The sequence below is a fragment of the Emydura macquarii genome, unplaced genomic scaffold (genome assembly GCF_026122565.2).
Source record: "Emydura macquarii macquarii isolate MOO-44397 ecotype Brisbane River unplaced genomic scaffold, CSIRO-AGI_Emac_v2 contig_3506, whole genome shotgun sequence".
NCBI lineage: Eukaryota > Metazoa > Chordata > Testudines > Chelidae > Emydura > Emydura macquarii.
Genome location: NW_027133643.1, coordinates 9,310,228 through 9,335,994, shown reverse-complemented (window position 1 = coordinate 9,335,994; position 25,767 = coordinate 9,310,228). Strand labels below are relative to the sequence as shown.

The 25,767-nt window shown below is 39.5% G+C and overlaps 1 protein-coding gene across 1 annotated transcript; it reads left to right on the top strand.

The window, feature by feature from the left end:
• Positions 1-863: 863 nt before the first annotated feature.
• TM2D1 (TM2 domain containing 1) lies at positions 864-23,213 on the top strand. The gene is made up of 6 exons (XM_067535404.1): positions 864-1,140; positions 2,250-2,319; positions 5,633-5,741; positions 8,970-9,061; positions 14,989-15,062; positions 21,181-23,213. Exons 1-6 carry the CDS (start codon positions 976-978, stop codon positions 21,289-21,291), a joined length of 621 nt encoding a protein of 206 aa, XP_067391505.1. The 5' UTR covers positions 864-975; the 3' UTR covers positions 21,292-23,213.
• The last annotated feature ends 2,554 nt before the right edge of the window (positions 23,214-25,767 follow it).

Genomic DNA, 25,767 nt, shown 5'->3' with positions numbered 1-25,767 from the left:
ACATTTTCTCTCTGCAAGTCCCTGGCCTGATGTCAGAGGGAGATGCAAACCCGACATCCAGGGGAAAGTGTAACTTGAACACAGCACCTACTGTGGCAGGTGTAAGTCGACCTATGTTAGGTCGATTTATTTTTCTAGGCTATGTCTACACTGACGGCGGCAAATCGACTTATCTGGATTGACTGAGCGGTCAGTGAAGACCCGCTCAGTCGATCCAGAAATTGATGTATTAAGACCACCTCAAGTGGCGTAGCGCTACCTTGATGGGAATGCGGTTCCCATCAGTGCAGTGCATTGAAGCACAGAAGTCGACAGGAGTTACACAAGTTTTTTGCGTAGTTTGTGTAACTCTGGTCGACTGCCACAGAATCTCCGAGGTAAGTGTAGACAAGCCCCTAGTGTAGACAAGGCGTTAGTCAGCTTGACTATCCTGACAGCTGCCTGCTAATCCCTGTGGGCAGAAGGATGGAGTTACTCTCTCCTGTTCCCAGCCCCCTTCCTCTCACTCTCCCTACCTTTGTCCCCAAACCCCTTCTCCCTCGGTATTCTTCCTCCAGCCTTCATCCCCTGCTCACTCACCTCGGCCCCCAACCCCTTCTTCCCCCATATCTCCCGTTCCCACAATGCACGGCAGCCGCTAGAGAGGCGCGCGAGCTTCCTAACCATAGAGAGGCGGGGACGTCTTGAGTGAGGGCAACCGAGCGTCCTATGCTTTAGATACAATTGGGACGCGGTGGCCATCTTTACTAAGGGCAGCCTGAGTCCCACCGGTAGAGGAAGCGGGGAGGGGAGCCATCTTGGCAAAGGGCACGGCTTCCGCTCTCGGCGAGCTATGGCAGCCATCTTTGATGTGGGCAAAATATCACGCTATACTTACACACGGAGCTCTGCCGCTGTCCTTCCCCTGCGGGCGAGACTGCCTAGGAGGGCTGAGGCCGCCGCCGCGGACCGGGCCCGGCTTGGTTGGTTTCCAGGATGGCCGACCGGCCGGGGCGGCGGCGGCAGCGGCTATTGGGGAGGCGGCAAGTGGCGGCGGCAAGCCGGCTGATGGGTGTCCTGTGGCTGGCGTGTGTCGCCGCGGAGGGTGTTGCCGGCGGGGAGGCCCCGCTCAAGTGCGACGAGCTGAGGCTGGGGCAATATCCTGAAGCTGGCTGAGGATCAGGGGGGGATCAGGGTTACCATGGTGACGCCTGGTCTCTCTGTGGCTGCCCCCGCCTATGTCCCAGGGTGTCGTCCCCCCCCCCCCATGAGTAGTGAAATGTCAGAGCACTCGACAGTGACGATAGCTGAGGAGAGTGACTGAGCGGGTGAATAGGGCTTCTTTCCTAGGAGTGGGGGGGGGGGGGGTGCTCTCATGTTTTGTGAGTGTTAAAATCACTGGAGGGGTATGTGTTCAGGTTGTGCAGGATATAGTTCATTTGCAGAATTTGGGAGGGGAAGCAGCAGTCTGTATTTTGGAATCTACAGCTGGCCATAGGTAGAAATATGGGGTGATGTATTCTCCAGTTAGGAAGCTATTAACTGTTTAAAGGGGGTCACATCTGGCTTCCACTGTCTGCCTCCAACAAGTTAATTGTTGATAGTTGTTGACAATAATGGTCAAAAGTGGATGATAAGTAAGGGGACATGGACTTCCTATCCTGCTTTATGTGGCCCTTGAAGTTCAGTCTTCTGTAACACAAGTAGGAAGTTTTACAATTGAGTTCCTCTTCAGGTTTAGTGTGGCCCCGGATGTGTGACAGTTTATGATTTTCAGTTGATCACTTTACATTTTGTTGGGTGGTGTGGTAAATGGAACCTCTTTTTAATCAAATACTTGACAGTAAATCAGCCATGAGTTAGTTGATAGACTATGCGTGTGCATTGATGCTCATACTAAAAAGTAAGGACATAAAGGCTGGTTTTGAGGCATTTGCTTTCCCTTTTTTAATAGAGAAGATATTTTTTACTCTTTTCTTATGAGTTAACTACTTATCTTTTCTTCAGGTGTTATTGGGAACAGCACTCAAATATGCAGCCTGATGCAGTGTGTTTCTGTATTATAGCAAAGCAACAGTTCTGCTTTAGTTAAGATTGAGAGTAACTTACTGTTTATTTTTATCTTCAGTGCTGTATGACACTAGGGGATGGAAAACTGACTAAACTGAGAGCTCTCAAATCTTAGGTGGGTGAAGAGGGTGTAGTACATTGCATTACAGAACATTTAGAGTTTGGTACAAAAATGGTTTTCCTTAATTAGCTGAACATATATTTGTGAAGATCCTAAAATAGACAATAGCACACAGGAACCATTGAATTGTACAAATCACACAGCATACGGTAAGATTTTCAGCAATCTGATATACATTCTGTTCAAAGGAACTTATCAGGGAATGGGTTCAACTCATGTCCTTGTTGATCTGCAACTCATTATTATGAAAGGTAATACAATACTATTACTGAATTCATTTTGTATGCAGTTCTATTGAAAGTATTGAGAACATGTATAAGTTTATTTTGTTTTCAGTAGAGTGTTAGATAAAATGCTTAAAACATTTGCATAAATCAGCAGAGCCATGGGCAGTGGTTGAGTTTTTTGACCATGAGGGTTGGTTGCTTGGTTATTTCTGTAGACCTCTACAACTGGGGATGTATATTCTCTAGGTTTACCTTTCATAAAAATTAAAACAAATTACCCCTGTGCCATTAGGTCTAGTATATATTTACTAAAAGAACAAACTTCAAAATAAAATTACTTTGAAGAGCTTCATGAGTCCTTAAGAGAGGACTCAACTACAGAAGATGTTTAATGTTATTAAGCTATCTTTTTCTGGGGGTGAGATGTGTGTGTTGGAGTTAAATTACCTGGTATTTACATGAGTGTCACAGGTAAAAATACTTAAATTAATCACTCATTTAACTTAGAATAGTGTTCAGCTTGTCAGATGTTCTCAGACTGAGTGAAATAGTGGACTCTGACAGTTATAGAACTGGGCAAATAATGCAAAAAATGTTCTGGGAGCACTCAAATTTAAAACTCAATACACTTTAGCTGTGTTTGTACCCTTCTGTCATTCACTTTCCAGAAACGTTTGAGTGATAATTTTACTAACTCTGGTGGCTACAGAACTCTACTAACTCAACTTGCATTGTGGAGTATTCACAGATATAGTATTTAAATATTGGGGGGAGGGATTTCTCATTACAGCAGAAAGACAGTAATTTTAAAATCCTTGATCAAGGCCCTGGCATATAGGAAATAAACTCTCAATCAAAATTCTGCAAACCTGTTTATCTCCTGGCCTCTGAAAGCTTCCATGCTCCAGGTTCGCCTTCAAGCCCAGCTCCTGGTTATACGAGTGAACAGAAACAATACTATATGTAGGGCAGTACCAAATTCACAGCTGTGGAAAACAGGTCACGGACCTGGGCTTTCCCATGAAATCTGGTCTCTCCCAGGAAATCTGCTGGGCAGGGGCAGGGCGGGTGCTGTGCTCCAGCTGCTAGTCCAGGTGGAAATGGGGAGCCCCTCTTCTCCTGCAGGGGCTGCTCCCAGAGTTGGATCAGATCCACCTCCAGGAACCTCCCCCTGCTGCAGAAGCACCACACCCCCACCTTGCTTCCTGCCCCCATTACTCCGCAGCCTCGGGGATGGGTCACTGCACTGGGAGAAGCCACAGCTGCCCAGCTCTGAAAACAGTGCCTCCATCAGCAGCAGTGCAGAAGTAAAGGTGGCAATGCTGCTACTCCCCCCCCCACCACCACCACTACCACACACACACACAATAGCCTTGTGATTCCCCCCCCGCCCCCAACTCTCTTTTGTGTTGGGACCCGCATGATTATAACAGTGTGAAATTTCAAATGTAAATATCTAAAACTGTGAAATTGACAATTTAAAAAATCCTATGATTGTGAAATTGACCAAAATGGATCCTGAATTTGGTAGACCCCTAACTATATAGCTTGAGACCAGTCACAGCTAATGAGTTATTGAATACTTTCCAGCTAATTCACAGTAAATTAGATCAACAAATAAACTCCAGGAAGTTGTGACAAACTCGGACATTCAGTGAACAGAAAGAGGCTAAATTCATCAAGTAAATTGTACTTTGTGAATTATTTGCTCAGCTCTAGTCAGTTTTAAGAAAATCACAGATTATTTGTGTGCTCCCTTTTTACACTAAATGGACCCTGCAACATCTGTTGTCTCTTCCTCCAGAGCGGCATCTCAGAAGTTAAATCCATATGTGGCCATATAATCTAATCACTAATCTAATTTGGGGTACAAGAAGCTCCAGATCCTATTCTGAAATACCATTTTAGCCCCCCCCCCCCCCCCGCCCCAATCCTGTGATTGTTAAACATAGATGTTTAAATTTAAGTATACGAGTTATCCCACTGGATAAGAACCTTAATGATGTCAACATTTTGGATGATAATCTATGGCTTTTACCATTTTAACAAATTACTGTTATGTTCTTTAAATAGATCTTTGTTTCTTAAACAAAAATACAGCTTCATATAATTGTGCTGGGTTTATCTATGTACCTACCTTTGATGCTTATATGGCCAAAGGTAGGTAGATAGTGTCTCCCAATATTTAATGCATTTATCTTCACAACACCCATGTGAGATAAGTAGTTCTGTTGTCTCCATTTTATGGATAAGAAACTGAGGCACAGATAGACTTAAGTAACTTGCCCAAGGTTACATAGGATGTTTGTGGCATAGTAGGAATTGAATCTGGGTTTCCCACAGAGTGAGGCCCATTACACATTCGTGCAGAACCAGAATAGGGTATTCAGAAATCCACCTTTGCCTCAGATTCCACCTATAAGACTTGCCTAATGACTGAGATTTTAGTCCCAGTCCAATTTCTAGTGGACAGGTATCAAATACCCAGTCCCTTGTTGGCAGTCTCAGAAAAAAGACTATAGTATCTTCTTGCCCCTGAGGGCTTATTGGAACAATAGTGAGGTTGGAAAATTAGGGGAGAAATGTAGGACATGGTCTCTAGGTCTGTCAGGCTGACATAATTTACAAATATTGAAAGTCAGAACTAAAATAAAGAAAAAAAGCTGAAATGTTGTCCTGCTTAACACCTGATTTTAGCATTAGAAAGTGATAGGTTGTGAATGGCTAGTTCTCAGGTGAGGTTTTGCAACTTTTAGGAAACACCATTTTTTCTAATTCTTAATCTTGCCAGTTATCACTTAAAATGACAAGATAAATAGCATTCCTTTCTGGTTTGATGAGGAGAAACTGGCTAAATAACACACACTCAAGCAAATAGAATGCTTTACCATAGAGAGAAATAATACTTAGTTGACTGCTGGTTTCTGCCATTCCCACAGTAGAATGAAAACTTTAAGGAGCTAGAAATTCTAACATTTAGGTGTGGCATCCGATTTATGTGTTTGCTTAACATGGGGGAAGAATTAATGCAAGACAATTTGGTTATAGCATCTGTTGAAAAGACTCTATCATCAGTCAGACCCCACTGTGTATTATATTGGGTATCTGCACTTCAGTGCACGGATAGAACTGCTTTCATCATTTGTTTCACTCTGAATTTTTGGCATCTCAGTGTGCACCATGATGTATGCCTTGTTATTGCTTAATTTAAATAATCTACATTATATGTTCTCAGTTCCATGTCTTCCAGCACCAAATATTACTTGTAAGGATCATAGTGGCAATGAAAACAACTTTACTGGAAAGGAAGTTGGATTTTACAAACCTATTGCATGTCGTAACGTGTAAGTGAATTATTGTGCTTTGTAATACATTTGCCTCTGTTTTTACATTAGTGATTTTAAATGCTTTAGCATTTGTTGGCAAGAAAGAGGGGGAAAGAGAAAAATGAATCTACTTCATTTAAGTACATTAGGTGAGAGGCAATGAGTTATTAGAAACATGGCATCACAAATATGTTAACTAGCATGGAACTTGAGAGATGTTCTAACAAAGCTGTTAAATTGCTTAAAGGCAAAACATATAATAATATTAGAAAATCTGCCTCTTTGCTGGATTTTTTTCAGTGATATTGTGCTACCACTGTAAATAGCAGTGCAGACGCAGTAGCATGTGCTTCAGCACAGGTTAGTAATGTAAGTTTATACCCAAGGAGATCAAGCAGGCTTGTACAGCCCATGCTAAAGCACATACCACTGTATCTTCTTACTATTTTTAGCATCTCAGGCTAGTGCAGGTATGCCTACCTCTTATGCAAGTCACACCTTTGATTGCAGTGTAGATATAGCTTAAGCCTTTGGTTCTGTTAATAGCTACTTTGCTGAACAATTGCCCTGAAACAGAAATGCTTGTTGTCATTGAAAATGTGAACTTTAGGTAGACTGCAATCTTGTTCCAGCAGCCCTGAATATCCATTTTACAGGCATCAATTCTCACCTCTTCTCTTGTGTGACTTGATGTCTACAAACATACATTTCTCATTCTAAAGGGCCTGATACTCAGATCTTTGATGATGACTCAGTTGACTTAGTTATGCATACAGATTGTGGGCAGTGCAGAGTGTGTCTGGATTCTCTCTAAGCACTGCAATTATTATTTTTACTCTTTAGTATCTAACACTAAAGATGACCGTATACCTATTAATACTCTGTTTCTCCTCTTTATGTGAGGACTTTTCTATATAAAGTAGGTCTTTTTTTGTTGTCCGGCTGCAGAATCTTAGGAAGTCATAGCTCCAGCAATCCTAGCTGAACTTTGCCTACCTCACTAGTGGGCAAGCCAGTTCCCTCTAACTAGACATTCTTATTATTCAACAGTTTGCTTACCTCAGCCACTTTCTTATGAAGTGTTTGTGTAGCTTTGTATCTCAGTCCAGTTCCACCACTAATTTCTCTATACTTACTTTGCTGGAAGTCTAAATTTAACACACCGAAGGCCAACATATTATTTTAGCAAGCCACAGTAAACTCCCAGTTTAGTAAATTGTGACCACCACTTTCTATCAAAATTATTGCTCTCTGCCACTTCTATGGTGGAAGCTTGTGAATAAGATGAAATCTAGCCTAATGCACTAGAATTTGCTCCCCTCCTCCCTAATTGGAATATAAAGCAATTCCTAGGTTTCTTTTCACCTTGTTAGATTTTTCTGGTTTAATAGTCCCAGTATTATGCTTGTTAAATTTTTATTGGGTTCACAACTGAAAACTAAAAATTAAAGAAATGAAATTGGAACAGTCCTCCTGTGCAGTTTCTCCATTAAGCACTAAAAACAGTATTCTTCTCATGATTACTTAAAATAATTTCCCTGGCTTCACCATTCCTATGGCTCTATATAGGAAAAGCAGCTTTCAGCTGAGTTGTTTAAAATGCTCTTGTAAATTTCAGCTGTAGCTAAAGGCAGAGTTTTGCGTGCACTCTTGAAAAATGTCTTAAAGCATGTAGTGTGCTGTCATTTCTAGAAAGGGTAAACATCCTTCATATTTCCAACTTTCATAGATGTGACAAGTTGGCAAGTCTATATACAGGTAGTTATAATGACTATCTGCATAGTCAAAACTGTTACCAGTCTTTTATAAGGCCATTTTTATCCCTTAAATCATGGTAACATTATTCTAAACTAGTATCCTCATATTTGATATTACAACAGTAAATCTGCCTATCACTTCATGTGGTTTTCTGGGCTTTTCCAGTGCTCATTTGAATTTTGTTGGAGAACTTGACGGTCCTCTACCAGAAAGAAGAGGACAGAATTTAAAACAAGAAAATTTTATTCAGAAATAACTTTTTCAAGTGATGGAATTCTCATATTGATATTTATATAGCATTTATCACTTTCAAATTGTGCACACATCAATGAGTTCTCCGAGGCAGTTAAGTATTGTTATACCTTAAGGATGGAACGGTGGAGAAGCAGAGGTTATATTTTGTTCATAGCCACAACTTAGGAGTTGTCTACACAGTGCGTTAGTCTTCACAAATTTTAGTCTGCACTTGCATGTTGTGCACTAACTGGTCCATGTGATCTTGCTGGCATGCACTAAAAGTTCCATAGTGTCTGTTCATGTAATCCCATTTCAAACAGTACTAAATGAATGTGCACTAAGGAATTTTAGTGCGTGCCAGCAGGGTCCACACAGGACGGTTAATGTGTGACATGCTAATGTGAACTAAAATTTTACACCCCTCTGGTACGGACTAAAGCATCCTTGTAGCATGGGGTCCGGTCCGGCCCCGTGGTTGTGGCCCTTCTTCGGGCCCCGGCTCGGTGGAAGGCCCCTGCACCTTCCTACAAGGGGAATGTCTATGGCTCAGGCAGGGCGGGCGGACCAGCAGTCTATCGCTCAGGCAGGGCGGGCGGGCCAGCAGTCTCCTCTAGTCCGGAGAGCCGGGGATGGTAATCACTCCCTGGTTGGCGAGGACAAGGGGGAGGGGAAACGCAGGCCCACCCATCACCACTGTGTCCCAGCCCAGGGCCCTACTAGTGGCAAAGGCGTTGCCACTCAGTCGGTGGGGCTTCCGCCGCAACACGCCAACGGGGCTTGCCCCTTTCTCAGCCACGGCTATGGCTGTCCCTGGGCCACTTCCTACCCGTATCCCTAGGTACCTGTGTCCGCCGGGTCCTCGGGGTCGCTGGGGTACACGGCCCGGGGTAGACCTGTCAGTCCCTCCTCGTCCACAGGAGGATTGTGTCAGCAACTGGCTCATGTCTTATTTGAACGAGAGTGATGATCCACCTTAAGAAAAAGGATGGAAGTTCTGCTGTAGCCCAAGTACATTCCTGAGGTCCATGTTACAGTGGATGTCTACACAGATAAGAGTGTTACACTAGGTTTTCAATGTTGAATTATTGAAGACTAAGTTAAAATTGTGTAAGCTAAACAACATGAGTCTCCTCTTTCATAAATGGAAACTTAATAGGCAATTGACTGTCATTTCTAATTTAGTTATTCAGAATATACACAACTTAATATTTTGTTTCAACCACAGTCATCTTTACTTGTGTCTTTTGGCAGAAATGGTTACTCATACAAAGTGGCAGTGGCTCTGTCTTTATTTCTTGGATGGTTGGGAGCAGATAGATTTTATCTTGGGTATCCTGCCTTAGGTGAGTTTTTGTTTGTTTGTTTTGCTTTTAAATAATAAAACATTAATTCTGTATGCTTGCAGTTTACATGCATACTTATGTCTTAACTACTGACCTCTGATTCTCATTGTTTTCAAATCTACTAATTAGTGTACTTATTTCACTTTAAAAGCAAAGCCTTTTGCAGTGAACCATGTCTATGTGTTAGACATTTAGAATGGCTCTGAGGCCAAATCCTTTCCTGATTTAAGTGGATATGACTCCTCTTGAACTTAGTAGTGACAAAGGGGAGGTGCTGTTGTCCAAGGGATAGGGCATGTGACTAAGAGTCAGCAAGCCTATGTTCTGTTCCCAGCTTTGCTGCCAACCTGTTATATGAACTTGCGCTAATCACGTAACCTTTCTGAGCCTCACTCACATCCTCTGTTGTGAAATTGTTTGAGATCTGTTGATGAGAAGAGATGTATTATGGTTAAGCATTAATTATGGGAATTGAGCCTGCTTACCCCAGGCTGACTTTGGACATTGCTGTTGAGAAAGGCAATGTGTTTTCCACTCTTTTGTCCTTCATGATGGAGGTCCCTGGGTAATAATCCAAATGCCTCTGGCTAAAAAGGTTAGCAGTGTAGTGTATTGCTTTTAAATTGTTTCAGTAAGTAATAGTCTCATTATAAAAATATATACTGAGAACATTTAGTTGTCAAAACCCAAAAATATCAGTTATAATAATAACTGTTGTTCAATTCTATACAGTCACTTTAAAAAAGTAGCTCTGAAAAGTCACAGTAAGTCTTCCAATAACAGCCGTAACTTATCCCTTATTTATTTTCATGTAGTACAGGTCAACAATGTATATAACTTAGCATGCTGCAGGAAGTCAGTTGTATAAAGACTATGAATCAATTATTGGTTCTCTAGGTATTATATATTTTATTAGTAGAAGATATACTGTAGGAAGATGTGTGTGACAAAAATGGAGCTGCTCTGTCATTTATGATTATTGTTTATGTTGATCTAGTTATTAGGATGTTTTCTGTGTGAATGTATTGGTTGAGTTCAGTAGGGGGCTAGAAGGAAAACCAACAGGAAAGAGAAGAATTGCTCAAGATAAGCCACTTCCCACAACACTTAAGGTCAGTTAAGAGACAATGTTGGATAGGGAAAGGCCTGGGAACCAGGTGATAAAAGGACAAGGTCAAAACGGAAGACTTTCTTGAAGAGGGGGGTTGCTGTTGGTGAGCCATTGGGGAGACCAGACTGACACACAGGACCTGCTGAGGAGTTGGAAGAGCTTAGGCCATCGTGGGATATTAAGCCAGTAGGTAAGGTAGACGTATTTGTAGGCTATTTTAAAATGCTTTGTTCCTACTATTAAAATAAACAATATTTTAATTTTAAGAAGCCTGTTTGATCACTGATACCTCTGGTCACAGACTCCTGAAGGGAAGAACCACTGATGCTGAACCCAGTTGGGCCTGCTGGGAAAGCACGGATTATACAGATTGGGTCTTGGGCTACAGCATTGTAGGAGTGCGAGTACTGCAGAATTCCATCCAGGAGACATATAGGCATGAGGCCTGATACTTGAGAGTATGCACTCAGAGACCAAGAAAGGCCAAGGTGCAGCTAGCCTTGTAACCAGAATAATGTCTTATCTAAATACCCATTTTAAATTAAAAACCAGTGGTGTTTAGTGTCTGATTAATATAATTAATATTCTGCAGTTAGAATGTATGTGTAATAGAATTTGAAATATATTCAGTGCAAGTCAATTACTATACATTAATGATATGTGTGCTGAAATGAGTTAAATTTGGGAAGGGCTGGGGCTGGGAGGGGGGAGCGGCTGCCACGCTCCAACCAGGACACCGCTGGGTCCACGTGGTAGGAGATGGGCAGGGGGAAGGTGCGGGGCTGGGAGAGGGAGCAACCGCAGCCGCTTTGCACAGCTTGTTCCACAACTTTTCCGCAGACCACGGGTTGAGCTGGAGGGCCTGATGAAAAGCATAGACGGGCCCATATGTGGCCCTTGAGCCGTAGTTTGCCCACCCCTGTTTTAGGACCTGTAAAGTAGCAGGTTGCCTTAAAAATTAGTTGTCATTTTTCCTCTCTTACCACCATATATATTGTTATTTAATTCATATTTTGAAAACTGTCATTCATAGACTATCCTTATATGAAGCTGTATAGTGTTTACTTCTTTGTAAATGTTTATTTGGCACATTGCCTTTAAAGACAAGATAGACCCAGTTTGCTCTGCATGGTACTTTAAAAGGTGGAGCACACATTGATTTTCCTCACCGACCTTTCTACATACAACAGATACCATTTTTTAACAAGATGGTGTAAATCCTGACAGTACAAAGGCAGACTATAAACCCAGTTTTTCTTGCTTCAAGAAACTGTCAGAATAGGATAACACTAAATAATAGTCCCCTGTTGTTAGATAAATAGTATAGCAAAGGCTTTCACTCTAAGGTATTTCCTCTTCAGTTGAGTGAATTTAATTCTGATGAAGATGGAGGAATAATGCACTGTCTGATTTTAGTTGGGCATTGTGAAAGCTTCCCTGTGCAGCTCTGCTGATGTACCTTTCTTCTGAGCTGTAAGGCCCCTGCTATTTCCGTCTTTGTTAATCTGTTCTCAAGGGGGGGCCAATGGTGTCAAATAGTACCAATTTGTGTTTTGTTTTTGTGAGACCACCAAACTCAGTCTGACTTGGAATCTAAATTCGTATTTGAACTTTACTTGTAAACCCCCATATTTCCATTTGGCCATAAAAACAAACAAACCAAAAAAAAAAAAGGCTTCAAGCTAAAATTGCATAAACTTTCATTCAGAAACTTTATTCCCTCCTCCCCAAATATGAGAATAATTCAGTTCGGGGCCCTGCGAGCCCTAGTCAGCTGGCATAGGTCACCCATGGGTTTTAATTGCAGTGTAGATATACCCATAGGGGGAACATCTAAAGTTTTGTAAGGAATGTAAACCTTTATGCTTCAGGACTTTAGCCAACATCTAATTAATTGGGTTAGGAAGAGACTTTCCCTGTAGGGCATCTTGCACCTTCTTTTGAAGCAGTTGAAGTTAGCCACTGTTAGGTTACTGGACTAATCTGATCAATTATGGGAATTCCTATGTTCTTCAAATGCTTTGCTTTCAAGATCTTCTGAAACTCATAGAGCACTTCCACATGCTCTTATCTCTTGCAGTATGTGAATTTAAAAATTAATTGACAGCTACAAATAAGTAACACTTTCTTCACTTGTAAAGGAAGTCCGTATAGTTCCGTTTCAGTCTTAGATTTCTTTTTAATCTCCTGATAAAATACTTCCTTAAATCTACACTTGGATACCCTGGCATTGCATATCTTTGAACAGCCTTGTGTGTCTTACATTATCCAGATGGACAGAAATCCCCAAAATTTCCCATTTAAATGGTTCAGGAACATTCAATGAATCTTGTACTTTAGGATAGTCATTTTCAAAAAGGTAATTAAGGATTTTTAGCTCCAAACACATCCACCCTAATTTTTCTGATATTTTTTTCTCATTTAGGATAGATTTAACTTCAAGATCCCTACCTGTTTTACTTCAATAATCAAAGGCTCAAATTCCTAAAGCATCAAGACCTATAGTAATGGTATTTGTTCCTGTTGAAAGTCTTAAGTTTGATTAGTGAATGGGTTTTTGCAAAATTCTAACCGTTTTACAAAATGTCATTGTTGATATTCAGAATAGCTTGAAGATGGCTGACAAGTGGGTAGTGGGGTTGCAGCATTTTTTATATAAAATCAATATGATGGTTTGCTAATCAACAGTCAGTTTATTTTGGATCATCCATTCACTAACAGAAGCAGAAATGAAGAGTAAATACTGCTGAAATATTTTGCAGAAATGTGGTGAAAATTACAAACACACTTACAAACATATGCTTTCCTCTGCTGTGTTTAGATGGAGCATTGGTTCATCCAAACTACTGAATACAGATGAACAAGTTAGTTTGTTACATGGAAGACTAATTTGGAGTTGCTCCCCTTAAACTTAAATAAGCCACGATTATTGTGATAATGGCCTGTTTTTCCCCCTGTTACTCTTACAATTATTTAGTCACTTCCACTGTTTGTTTTTCTTCCTCCTTTGTCTTTCCTACATTTCTTCTCCATGCTCCCCAAAGCAAAACTTTGGCACAATAGGTGTTTCTACAGCCATTAATGGAGAATGAAAGTGATTAGAATGATAAAATCCTGGTTGATTTCACTTTTCAGCTAGTGCCATACATAAAGTGCTTATAAAATTGGAGCTACTGTCTCTGCTGTTGATGCCAGTAAAGAAGGTGGGGTGAAAGTGATTTGTTGGGTCCCTAAATTGCCAATTGCCAGTGGGGTTCAGAATATGTATTGAGAGTTTGACAAAAGATGGGAGAGTTATCCATAAATACTTTGGGTGGGGAATGCTCAGTTACAGAGATAATAAATTAGATACTCTAGTATTTACCAGGGCAATTGGCATGCATCATTTTAGTCCCAGCTCAGGACTGTTGTCCCCAGTTGCAGGCATCTGTTTTGCTGGCTGTCGCCCTTATATTTTGTGACACTACAGCCTGTACTGATGCCAAAGCTTAGTATGCTTGGCTGGTGCAAGTCCCAGATACCAACCACTGGGAATTTGTTTTAAACATTTGTGTGTTTATAATTTTGTACATATCACACAACTTGCCTATTTGATTGACACCATTTCATATTACAGTGTCATAGTGGAATTATTTTTGGTCTATTGGAACGACAGCCTGCTAATAGTCTTTCTTCTTCTTTGTCAAGAGGCACATACTCATTATTAGGTCTCCATTTTTCAACTATGTTAACAATATAGCTATCTCCATGTATCTATATTACCAGCATGTTGATTTCTGTTGCATCCAAAGTGTGCTGTGTATTTTATGCACAGGTATAAACTTGTATTCCCTGATGAAGAGAGCATAGTTATACAATATCCTACAATTAACTTGACCTAGTTAAATACAGACATTCCTTTTCCCGCTTTCTAATCTTGGATAAAATTTTCTGAGGTTCCTAAGTGACTGAGGAGTCCAAGACCCATTTTTTAAAGTCATTTAGCCCTTCAAACTTCATTGAAAGTCATTGGGATTTAAGCTTCTTAGGTCACTTTGATTTTTGGAAATTTTTACAATGTTCACATACAGTGAAATCTGTATAATAAACTATTTTAGGCGGCCTTCTGCTTCTGAAGACAGCCTGTACATATCTCCACATTTTAGTACAGTTCTGCCTCCTCACCTCACCTTTAATGGAAAATCATCTCAATGAAACAATCATTTGTTAGTTATTTAAAGATGTATTCCACAGCATTTAGAATTAATACATGAAAGATCCTAGAAAAGTGTCTAAATTGTTGGAAACCCTTTAAAGATTAGTGTTGTATACACTAGCAATAAGAACAATGTCCAAACTTAGCATGTAATGCAGCAGCTGTTTTCAAAGTCTAATTAATATGTTCTACAACTTGAGACGGTAGAAAGTGTTTCATGGTAAAATAAGTTTTGCAGCTCTAATGTGCAAAGATGTCTTTGTTTCTTTCTTTAAAGATTAACTGTGCATCCAGCCAGAGAAAGAAAAAACTCAGCAATTTAAGTTGACAGTAATATGTTCCTTCTCTTCCTTTTCTCAGAAATATCTGTTAAACTCATTTTGTGTTTAAATATTTTAAACTAAGCAAGTTTCTTCACAAGTAGGTGCATAAATGTAAAGACAAAGACTTTCTGATAATTAATGAAAAGATTCTTGTGTTAATTTAACTCATATGCTAAAAAAAAGTTCTGTCTGGGAGGGGTGGATGGGGGAAATGCCTACCTACCCAGAAACTGTAAGGTTACATAAACTTTATAGAGAACTGCTTAAGGCTGTAATTAAGTCTTATTTTTCTTTCTAGGTTTGTTAAAGTTCTGCACTGTAGGGTTTTGTGGAATTGGTAGCCTAATTGATTTCATTCTCATTTCAATGCAGGTAAGTTGATACTTTCAAACTAGGATACAAATCAAAATTTTGTCTATTAAAAGTCTGATAATGTCCAAAAAGGTGGCCAGTCTGTTTTTGGCTTTAAGAGAATTTTTTGACTATTTTACACATTAAAATCCAGGTACTGATTTTTCAGTCATGTTTATAATCTGATGTTGCAGTGGATGTATCATAGTAAATAGATGGGAAATACTGCAGGATCTTATGATCGCTTGTATTTAGTATCCTTGATTTAACATATCACCAGGAAGGCGTGTGAATGCATTCAAGAGGATGCAGGAATGAACCTATGGACCTAGGGTGAGATTTTCTAAAGCATTTAAGGCCACGGTCCCACTGAGCCGGTGGGGACTTGTGCTCCAAACTCAGGCACTCTTGAAAAACATCTCCTCTCCTTGACATGTATAGATTATCAGAATTTAGTTTAAGATTAATGGTGACCAATGGTGCTGCAGAAGTCTGGGTTCTAGTTCGTATTTGTCTGTACAAACACAGCAAGGTACTGGAGACCTGGAGAAGGGAGGCAGTGACGATGCTTAATAGTAACACTAAAAATGTCCCTGGCTGCTTGTAAAGCTTGTGCATTATTTTCTAAACTTCAGGAATCCAACCATGGGCTTGGTTTGCAGATCACAACATGTTGTGTGTTGTATACCATTTTATAACTCAAAACAAATGGATATATCCAGCACTTCTGTTCTCAAAATAGTATGTGGTAAGCATACATCTCCACAGTCATGATCTGGCTATGCTGCTTCATTTTCATGTCTGCTTTGTTTCCTCTGGTTGGTGCTCTGCTCATGCCCTGGAGGGGAAAGGGGAATAGTTTAGTAACTGATGATCTGTAAACATCAGAGACAGACCTCACCCTCTCAATCGAAATCTGAATTTAGGAGTAGCCTGATTAGTGTTTCTAAACAACAGGTGTTATGGGAGGATGAGGAAGGAGAAGGCATAACACATGGGTTTTGTGTTTTACACTGTGGTGCACAAGCATGTGATGTCCAACTACTACATTTAATACTTTGAAATAAATAAATAAAGTTGCAGTTGAATATTATGAACAGCTGCTGGCCTACCCCATGACTTGAGGGACTATGGGATGGAGAGGGAGAAAGTCAGTGTTGCCATTTTACCTATGTTTGCAAAAGGATGACCTACGCTAATTGAGAGGGGTGTCTTTAGAATTCCTGAAGGTTAAAGCCTTTAACTGGGGGTGACATCTTGTGGCCTTACAAGGCTGCCTGAGTTTCTCTATTCCAGAATGGGTCCATTTATAAGGACTTAGCTGTAAATCAAAACACAAAACCCTCAAATATCGGCTTTAAATCAGTCACATCCTGAGTAATTTAACACAATTTTTTTTCTTCTTAAATTTTGCTTTTTCTACAATTGGTAGGTTAGCCTCAGTATGTGTTTTTTCTCATGAATACTTTCTTGAGGCAAATCATTAGTGTCACAGTGGTGGAATCATGAACACTGGGGAGGAAGGAGAACAAGAATGTAGTTAACTCTTGATCCTGGCCAAAGAGAATATTGTAACTTCTCTCTTTGCTAAAATATACAGAATGTATTGTCAGTTGTAAACTTTCTTTGCATCTTAATATTAAGGCACAAATTCTTGTACCATCATACAGCCTGTTTTGTAAGGCCTCTATAAATTGCGGCCACCATAGGCTAAAATAACTTAACTTCATTTGGTAGAATATTCATTCCAGTTGATCATAGACCTTTACATACACTTATTTCCCACACTGTTTAATTCATCTCTTCTTCCATCCAAAACAATTCCTACTCCCTCTCCCCCAAGTAACATATTTTCTTTGGGCTATCATCTCAAATATCGTGTATGGCCTAATGGGAGAAGAAAGAACACAATTTATCTGTGCTTCATGCGATTTGTGAAGAAAATTTAGAAGAAACTTTCACATTCTTTTCTAATACATACCTACAAAAATAAAACCTACAATGTTGAAGTTATTACCTTAGTAGCTATTGCTAAACTAATTGGACTGAAGTGTAGCTCAGCTGAGCATTTGCTGTTTAATTTCATCAGTGTAGCCACAAAGGGACACATGCATTCTATGTCATTTGCATTGTCTTCTATGTTAGAGATTCTAAATCAAATGGTTGTGTATGTACATTAAACTACTCTGTTCTTTAGCTGCTGTGTTTATATGACATTATGGGGTGCAATCCAGACCAGTGAGGGACTGTCTCACCACATGCCTTGCAACCTAGAGTGCTTCACAATGTTTTGCTGCTGTAGCTCCAAACCTGAGCCCCTCACAAGCAGCCAACAACAGGCCAGTCATACACCCTGAGTATCTGTGTATAGCTGCAGCCTGCAAGCATACTCCAGTCATGCTCTGGTTTCCACTAGCCTGGGTTACTACTTAAAGAGTAACCCCAACACTCTCCTAGTCCCAAATTTTTCCCCAGAACATGTGTTCTGCACTGTCCAGCCCTCTCCTGGACAGTTCAGATATTTTGGGTCCATTGCCTCTCTAAGGGGATCAATATCCAATAGTTTGCTACTTTAAATGGAGTTACCCGCACAGTTCAGTTTGAGTGCAACACTGGATTAGATTTGATTAAACAATAAAAAAGGTTTATTTAACTACAAAGAGAGATTTTAAGTAAGTGCAAGTAAAAGGTCTTAAAGTCAGAAATGGTTACAAGAAAAATTAAGTGCTTTCTAATGCTAAAATTTAACAAGCTAGACTTAGTTCAAGGTAAAATCGTTAACACGGGCTCCCAGTAACATGGCTGACCAAATTCTCAGGTGAAGATTTGCTCCCAAAGTTCAAAGACTGTTTCTTTTGTCTTCTTAGGTGAATGAGAGAGAGAACTTGGGTGTTTTTGCCCCTCACTTTTATAGTTGTCATCCTTTGAAATGCATTTTCCTGGAGATTACGCCTAGATAAAGTTCATTCCTGCTGTGAGGATGGAGATAAGGAATCATGTGGTGAATGTGATTCCATGCTATTGTTTGCTAAGATGCAGATTTGTTTGTTGCTGCCCCCCTTCCTTGCCAAAGAATGGCCACTTGAAAGGCGATTGGCCATCAGTTAATGGCACCCAGCTAGAAGTGTCAGCTTGTCCTTTGTCTTTGAGAAACAGGTTCACTCACTCCCCACACCCATGCTTCAGTCATGATTTCATCTTATGTTCATAACTTTACATACAATGTTGCTACATACATCTCACCATGATATCATTGACCAGCAAGTTATAAATTTTCAAATGATACTTTTGTGACATTACCCAGGGTACAATCTGAACTGATGAACAGCTGTGTCCCCTCAATTCTCCAACCTGGGGTGCTTTTACACTGCTTCGCTGTGAGAGCTACCGCTCCTGGTCTGCTTTCACACAGCCTCCAGCATGTAAGTTACTCCCAGTTATGTAGTATGAGTGTTATAGCCAGCCACTCATGAATTATGCTACAGAGCAACATCAACAAATTCCGAGTCCCTGACTTTCTCCAAGAAATGTACATTTTTACTGCCTAGCCCACTCCTGGACAATACAAGGTCATATAAAGTCCATTATTTCAGTAATAGAAAATAATATGCACAAATCTTATCTCAAATGGAGTTTCCCAAACAATTCGATCCAAACACACTGATTTAGGTAGAACAAGCTTATTAACTATAGAAAGATAGATTTTAATTGACTACAAGTAAGAGCCATAAAAGTCAGAATTGGTTACAAGAAAATAAAAGTAAAACAGAATTAGTGCCTGATTTAACACGCTAGAATGAATTCACAGCAAAGGTATCTCTCAGCACAAGTTCCAACAATCTTACTGGCTGAAATTCTTTCAGTCAGGATCCCTCCCCAGTCCATTGTTGCTCCCTTTGTTCTTCAAGTGCTAGTGATGCTGTGGGTAGAGAGAGAGGGAGAGATGACTTGGGACATCTCTTCTCTCTTATAGGTCCTTTGTGAGTCATCTCCAGCTACGGTTCAGGAGACAGAAAGTCTGTTTGGACGGGAACTCCTATCTGTTCCTTTGTCAACATTTAGATTTTTTGCACACACCCTCTTTCCTGCCAAAGAATGGCTGTTTAACCAGGTGATGGCTCATTTGATCTTGTTGACACCTGACTGAGGCATTGGCTAGCCTTCTGTCTCTGGAGAACAAGATAGTGACTGCTCTCTAGATTTGGCATGTGTCTTAGTAACATCACACAGTAGAATCTTATAGCTTTACATACAAGGTTGCCACACATTTTTCCAGGACAATAATGATTATCAAATTAAGAGTTTTCAAATGACACTTCACGAGGCACACTCTGTATAAGAGTTATCATAGTCCTATAAAAGGGGTGAACATTAAGAGTACAGACTGTCACAACCTTAAAAGGCATATTTTGTACAAAGCTTATTACAGTGGTGTGTAGAGTGTGAATATAGGGGTGTATTTGGTCACAGACATACTAGGGGATGAACCTACTGTTTATTCCCCAGTGCTAGTCCAAGCAAACCATGAGCATGTGATGTTCATTGTAAATCTTCAGTATGGGTTTTGCACATGTAGTGCTTCTGCTCAGAAGCAGTTTTTTCTTGTCTTTCCCCTTCTTCCCTCACAACCCCCCTCATAATTAGCTGTATGGGGGGAGGGGGAGGACACGACACACGACTGTGTAATGTGTTGAGGGGAAAATGGTGTTACCCCACTGCCCATTTTCTCAAGTCAGTTGAGATATCACTCAACCTTTAACAACCCCCTTTATGTAAGATATTGCTCAAGAAAGCACCAAGTGGCAGGGGTGAATAGTTTGATACACAATAATTTTTTCATACTGTACAAATTGAAGTTTACTTAATCGACTCTGAAGTGCTTAAGCATCATGCAAAATAATTTGAAAATCTGAAAGTCCACAATAACCAAGTCCGACACAAGGATGTTCCCACAAGCCAAAGAAACTGTCATTAATAAAGGGGATCAATTCTCCCTTGGCACAAAGAATGAAGGGTGTAAGGAGAGAAGAAATAGCAAATGCAAAAAAAAAAGTGAGTACCAAAAAGGTCAAGAATAAAGCAACTGAAGTAGCTGGGCTTTGCATCATGCCCTGAAAATAGCCAGCAAAGAACTCAGCATTCTAGGGCCTATTCAGTCTTTATTCAGGTTGTTATGCCATGTCCATCATCATGGGAGCTAAATGTCCTCAATGATAAAGAAGTGAAGTAACTTGCCTAAAATTACACTGTGAAAGAGCTAGCAAAAGAATCCATTGTCTCTTGACTCCCAGCCCCCTGTCTTATTCAGTAGACCATGCTGCCTCCCTGTGGGCTAATTTCTAACTTCTGGACATTATGATTTGAAGGGAAGAAGATTCTGCGTTCAGTCCCCTCCCTTCTGATACTGTTCATGATTCAAAAGTCAACTCCCATTAACTACAACTGGCAACCTTAGCACAAGAGAGGGCCAGGAATGGAACAAAATTCACTTCATAACTTAAAATGTGTGGGTGTTTTATAAAAATATTTGTTAGTGTTTTTTCAGTTTTTAAAATTATATATGCTCTAAGAATTCACCTTAAACCAGTAGTCTTGCCTCCCACCAGAGAGAGGCACAGTTGAGGGCAGTTTCCCCCCAATTTTCTTTTCTTGTTTTTCATCTCCTTGGGCCCTTTACCTCCATTTATAAACTTGAAAAAAAATCCCAGTGAAGCCATTCTCTTCTTTGGCCCTATTCCTTACCAGTTTCACATTCCCAAGATAGGTGTCATCTCAGTTTCTTTCTCCCATCTATCCTCCCTTATTACTTAAATGGAGAGAGACATTTTCTGGAGCCATCCATCTGTCAGCGAGATCTTCTAAAAGGCAACCTGCTGTGGCTCTAATCCTGATTGGTTCAATCTAGCAGCTCGTTCACCACTGTAATTTGGTTGATTAGAAGCCCTAGGGAAGTCTTGCTTCAAAGAGAATACTCACTAAAATGGTTAAACTGCAGCAAAACTTCAAAATGAATCCAGTTTATATTTTGCTAATTGAGCATGACTAATTTTGTGATGGACAAATTAACAATAATTGAGACATTAGCACAAAGTTTGTACATTTTAATTAATATTGGAAAATATTGTTTTCTTTTTTCTAGATTGTTGGACCTTCTGATGGCTCTAGTTACATTATAGATTACTATGGAGCAAGACTTACCAGGCTGAGTATTACCAATGGGACTTTCAGAAAAACACAGACATATCCTTAATCCTTGCAGGAAGTGTCATGTATGCACAGGTGCATTTTGACTGATTGAATTTAGTAGTCCACTGAAATTCCTGATAACTGATTTATATTAATGACACTTCATTAGAACTATGTAACTGCATATTAAATGCTGTATGTTGGAAAAAGCTGGTGAAAATATGAGAGAATGTCATCGAGTACAAGACTTCACATCAAAGGTGATCATTTTCCAAGTCTCCTATATGTGACTGCTCCATTTCTGTGAACATTTAGCTCATGTCTTCTAGGCTGTGCTACTTGTGAGTTATGCAGATATTTGTAATTTGCACTAACAATGTTTTATTTTTCAATGTGAGTTAGAAATAGCTAATGGGATAAAAATTACTCTGATTTCAGACAGCATCTGGGGAGAAATCCTAGCATCCTTAAGTCAGTGGGACTTTTGGCATTGACTTCAGTAGGCCCAGGATATCACCCCTGGTATCTAAAACCTGTGTCACTGTTTCCAGAACTTTAAGGCCTCTGTAACAGCTGTGAAATGGACTTCTTTATTTTTTGGAAAGTCAGAAAAATATTTGATTTAAAAAAGATTGGTCCAAAATCTGTGAGGATTTATATCCTTTGCAATCCCATTAATTTAAAGCGGTTTTCCATGAAGGTAAAGAACAAATTTCAGTGAGGTTGACTGAGTTGACCCACAATTTAGTAATGATGATCAGCATCTGAGGGAGGGATAGAAAAGTGTAATTGTATAAATAGAAATCCTCATTCAACAGAGACGGTAGACATGGTACATGAAAGTTAGAACAGAGCCTGTGTATTTTGCCTGTTTTATACCTTCAGTCTAAAAAAACCAAACCTGTTGACTTTCATGGTCAGATATCAACTATATTACTATGTTAACCATCATCTATACTCCATCTTTTTCAAAACAGTTCTGACCAAACATGTTTTAATGCAACAGAATGTCAGAAGTACAAATTCTTTATACTATTTAAATAGTAGATGTGATAAAACACAGGTATGTCGATTTATCCTTCTAACCTACACAATAAAGTCCTTAGCACCCTTCTTTTACTGTATTGGGTACGTGTTGACAAAGGCATCTTGTATTTTAATGTAACATATACCTTTGATATCTCACAAAATGCTTTGTGACCAAAATTCTTTGTGACATCCAAGGTTTACAAAAACAAGCCAGGAAAAGATTTACCAAAAATAGGTCATGAAAGATAGTCAGAAGCTTCAGGGTTGATGTTTGATAGTCAATATCTTCATACTGTTTAAGTAATTTAGACATTCCCCCAACCATTTAATAGATTTGAATCAAGATTATTACAGAAAATCTGCTTTAATTTGGACCAGAAACCTACATTGCATTGTCTTCACCTTTGTCTTTTATTTCATAAAATTTATGGATTTTTATTTATATAACGCCTTCAAAACTATTTCAGTATTAAGGTTAAGTGTAAAAAACACCACGCATAAACAGAACCTTACTTTTATACAATCAACATGTTACCAATATATGGCACATGTAACAAGAGTAAACGATGTATGAATTTGGCTTTACATTATTTATATTGAGTACATTTAAGAAAGGCACAGTTGTTCAAGAAACACAGTTATTTAGTACGTCCAGACTACTTGCAGCTTTCCATTTAATTATCTTTAAAATGATGCTGAGGCTGATTTGTGTGTGAAAATTTAAGGTGGTTGAAAATTTGATTTGTTGGCAGGTGCTTCAGTTTATATAAAATGTTTGTACATGTCTTTGTTATACCACTCCCAAGAACAGAAAGTTTAGCAGGGAAGAGCATCTGTCAATACAGAGGCATGTTGTGCGGAGACTCAGCATAAACAAGTACTATTTTGAACCTGTCCACCTTGAAAGTATTTCCATCCTTTATTCCCCCTTAAATAAATCTGCAACAAAACATGGAATGATTGTTTGTGTCCTTTTCATACTGCTCAGGATTGTCCCATTTTGCCACCCATTTCATATTTCTGCTCCTCTACTTATGAACCTGTGTATGGTGGTAATGTCACACCCGAGGATGGCTGGACAGAAACACCTTCAAAGTTCTGGACAATTTTAATTTCTCTCTTCGGACTTTTTTCCTCTGACCCTTCTTATGTATTAACTGTGTAATTCTCCTTCACATCCCTCCTCAAAACATGCTGCCTCTATGAAGCTTTTCAGAAGTTGACATCACAAGGGTTGCACACCTTCTCCAGCTTTTGCCAGTATGCCATTTTGTGTTTGAACCATCTTGTGTGTCTGAACACATGCATCCTCATTTGTTTAGACTTCAGCTGAGTGGTCAATACTAATAATTGGAGAGGCTTAACTGCGCAGGCACATGATAATGACAAGATGACTAATGAGATGATGAGGTCTGCATTTTCATCCTATAAGAGTCAGACATTGAATGTTTACCATAAGGACTGTAAAAACATCTCTGCAACATTGTGTGCAAGTAGGACATGGCTGCATTAGTTATGCATGTCAACCTGTATGTCTCACCCTCATAATATGCACATACCATGGTTTCCAGGAAAACTGTTTTAAAAGCATTTTAGAGACCAAACATTCTGACTGCTATTGGACTGCAGTGATTTAATTAGCAGGGGAAATAACTAATGCCCCCTGACACTGTTCTGTTGACTCTGCTGTTTTTTTCTCTCTCCACTTACTACAAGGAGATATCACTTCTCTGCTTTGATTTCTGTACCAGATAAAACCTTAAAATGCTACGTTTTATGATGTTTCCAAAGGTGTATTGTTGTAGACCTGCCAGTAAAACTATTTAGAGCCACAGGAAGATCTTTGTGTTTGAAATGTTCTATCAGAGTTTTCGGAAAACATCTGTTGTCATCCCATCAACTACTATGTCCTTTATTCCTCAAGAGTATATTGCCTTATATTTGCTTACCAACCTCTGTGTATTCAGTCTTCTCACATGTTGCATCTCCATGTTTTTTTAGTTTCATTTAGCCCATTTCTGAATCGACTGCCCTTCCTGTTGCCTTCTCTGCAATTTCTATCACTATTCCATACACAAAATGCATGTTAAGAACATTACAGTTGGCTGCTTAAGCACTTAGTTGGGGAAATGCAAAAGGTAAGGTTGTACAAGCAACCTTATGTTTCTGCTGTCACATAGGCATATATTGTGACTGTCATTAATTACATGATTAGATTATATTTCTCTAATATGCTATAATACAGTTCTTCTTTAACCTTAGATTTATGTGTATAGTCCGGTAATTATGAGTTATTACACTCTTCATTGTTGTAAAGGACCATCATATATTTCTATGCACCTGTGGATTTAGGCTTTTTACACAATTTATTTTCTCTCACTAAGGGCATGTATCTTAATCAGCAGTTATACACAGTAGAACTTCAGAGTTACGAACACCTTGGGAATGGAGGCTATTTGTAACTCTGAAATGTTTGTAACTGAACAAAATGTTACGGTTCTTTCAAAAGCTTATAATTTAACATTGACTTAAAGCTTTGAAACTTTATTATGCTTAAGAAAAATGCTGCTTTTAACCATCTTAATTTAAATTAAATAAGCACAGAAAGTTTCCTTATCTTGTCAAATCTTTTTTTTTAAACTTTCCCTTTATTTTTTTTTGTAGTTTATTTTAATACAGTACTTTGTACTATATTTGCCTTTTTCTTTCTTTTTCTTTTTTTGGTCTCTGCTGCTTCCTGATTATGTACTTCCGGTTCCAAATGAGGTGTGTGGTTGACAGGTCAGTTCATAACTCTGGTGTTCATAACTCTGAGGTTCTAGTGTACTAGATATATTCTTTTTAACCAGCAGTTGAAGGAGGCAGTTAACCACAGAGGTAATAACAAAGGCCCCGTTCCATCAAAGCAAGTGCTTAATTTTAAGCATGTGCTCTAGTACTTTGTTAGATCAGGTTTTAATCAAGACCTGCTGCTGTTCTCTCTACCCCATCCCAAAGTCAGTCTTTGTTACACTGTGGTCCTTTCTAGTCCTACAAACTAAGTCAACATTGTTGTCTTTGTAATGTTCTCCAAATGTTTAACCAGGTATTAGAAGACCAAAATGGTCTCTAAGGTTTCAAGCACAGTTGTACCAGTATTTTTGCCACTTTAAAGCATATTTCTATCTATGCGCTACCTTAAACCTAGTCAATCATGTGTCAACTACCAAAAATACCTGTCTCTTGTGGACCTCCTTCCACAATTTCTGAAAGACCTGGAGAAGTTGGACTTCTTCAGAACTGTATTAATCAGTATTTAGAGATGACCTGGCATCCAGTCAGGGAGTCCTTTGTATGAATGCGGTGAGAAGAACTGGGACTGGGCTAGATGATTGCAACAAGCTTGACTGCATGCAGGTTCTAGACCTGAGGAATAAGTAGGGTAACCAGATAGCAAGTGTGAAAAATTGGGATGGGAGGTGGGGGGGCAATAGATGTCTATATAAGAAAAAAACCCAATATCAGGACTGTC

What these genes read in the sequence shown, in the direction of transcription:
- TM2D1 (XM_067535404.1), top strand. Translation starts at nt 976, where the DNA reads ATGGCCGACCGGCCGGGGCGGCGGCGGCAGCGGCTATTGGGGAGGCGG. An exon ending in TACAAATCACACAGCATACG is followed by an intron (nt 2,320 to 5,632) that starts GTAAGATTTTCA and finishes ATATGTTCTCAG; the next exon opens with TTCCATGTCTTCCAGCACCA. An exon ending in TCATTCTCATTTCAATGCAG is followed by an intron (nt 15,063 to 21,180) that starts GTAAGTTGATAC and finishes TCTTTTTTCTAG; the next exon opens with ATTGTTGGACCTTCTGATGG.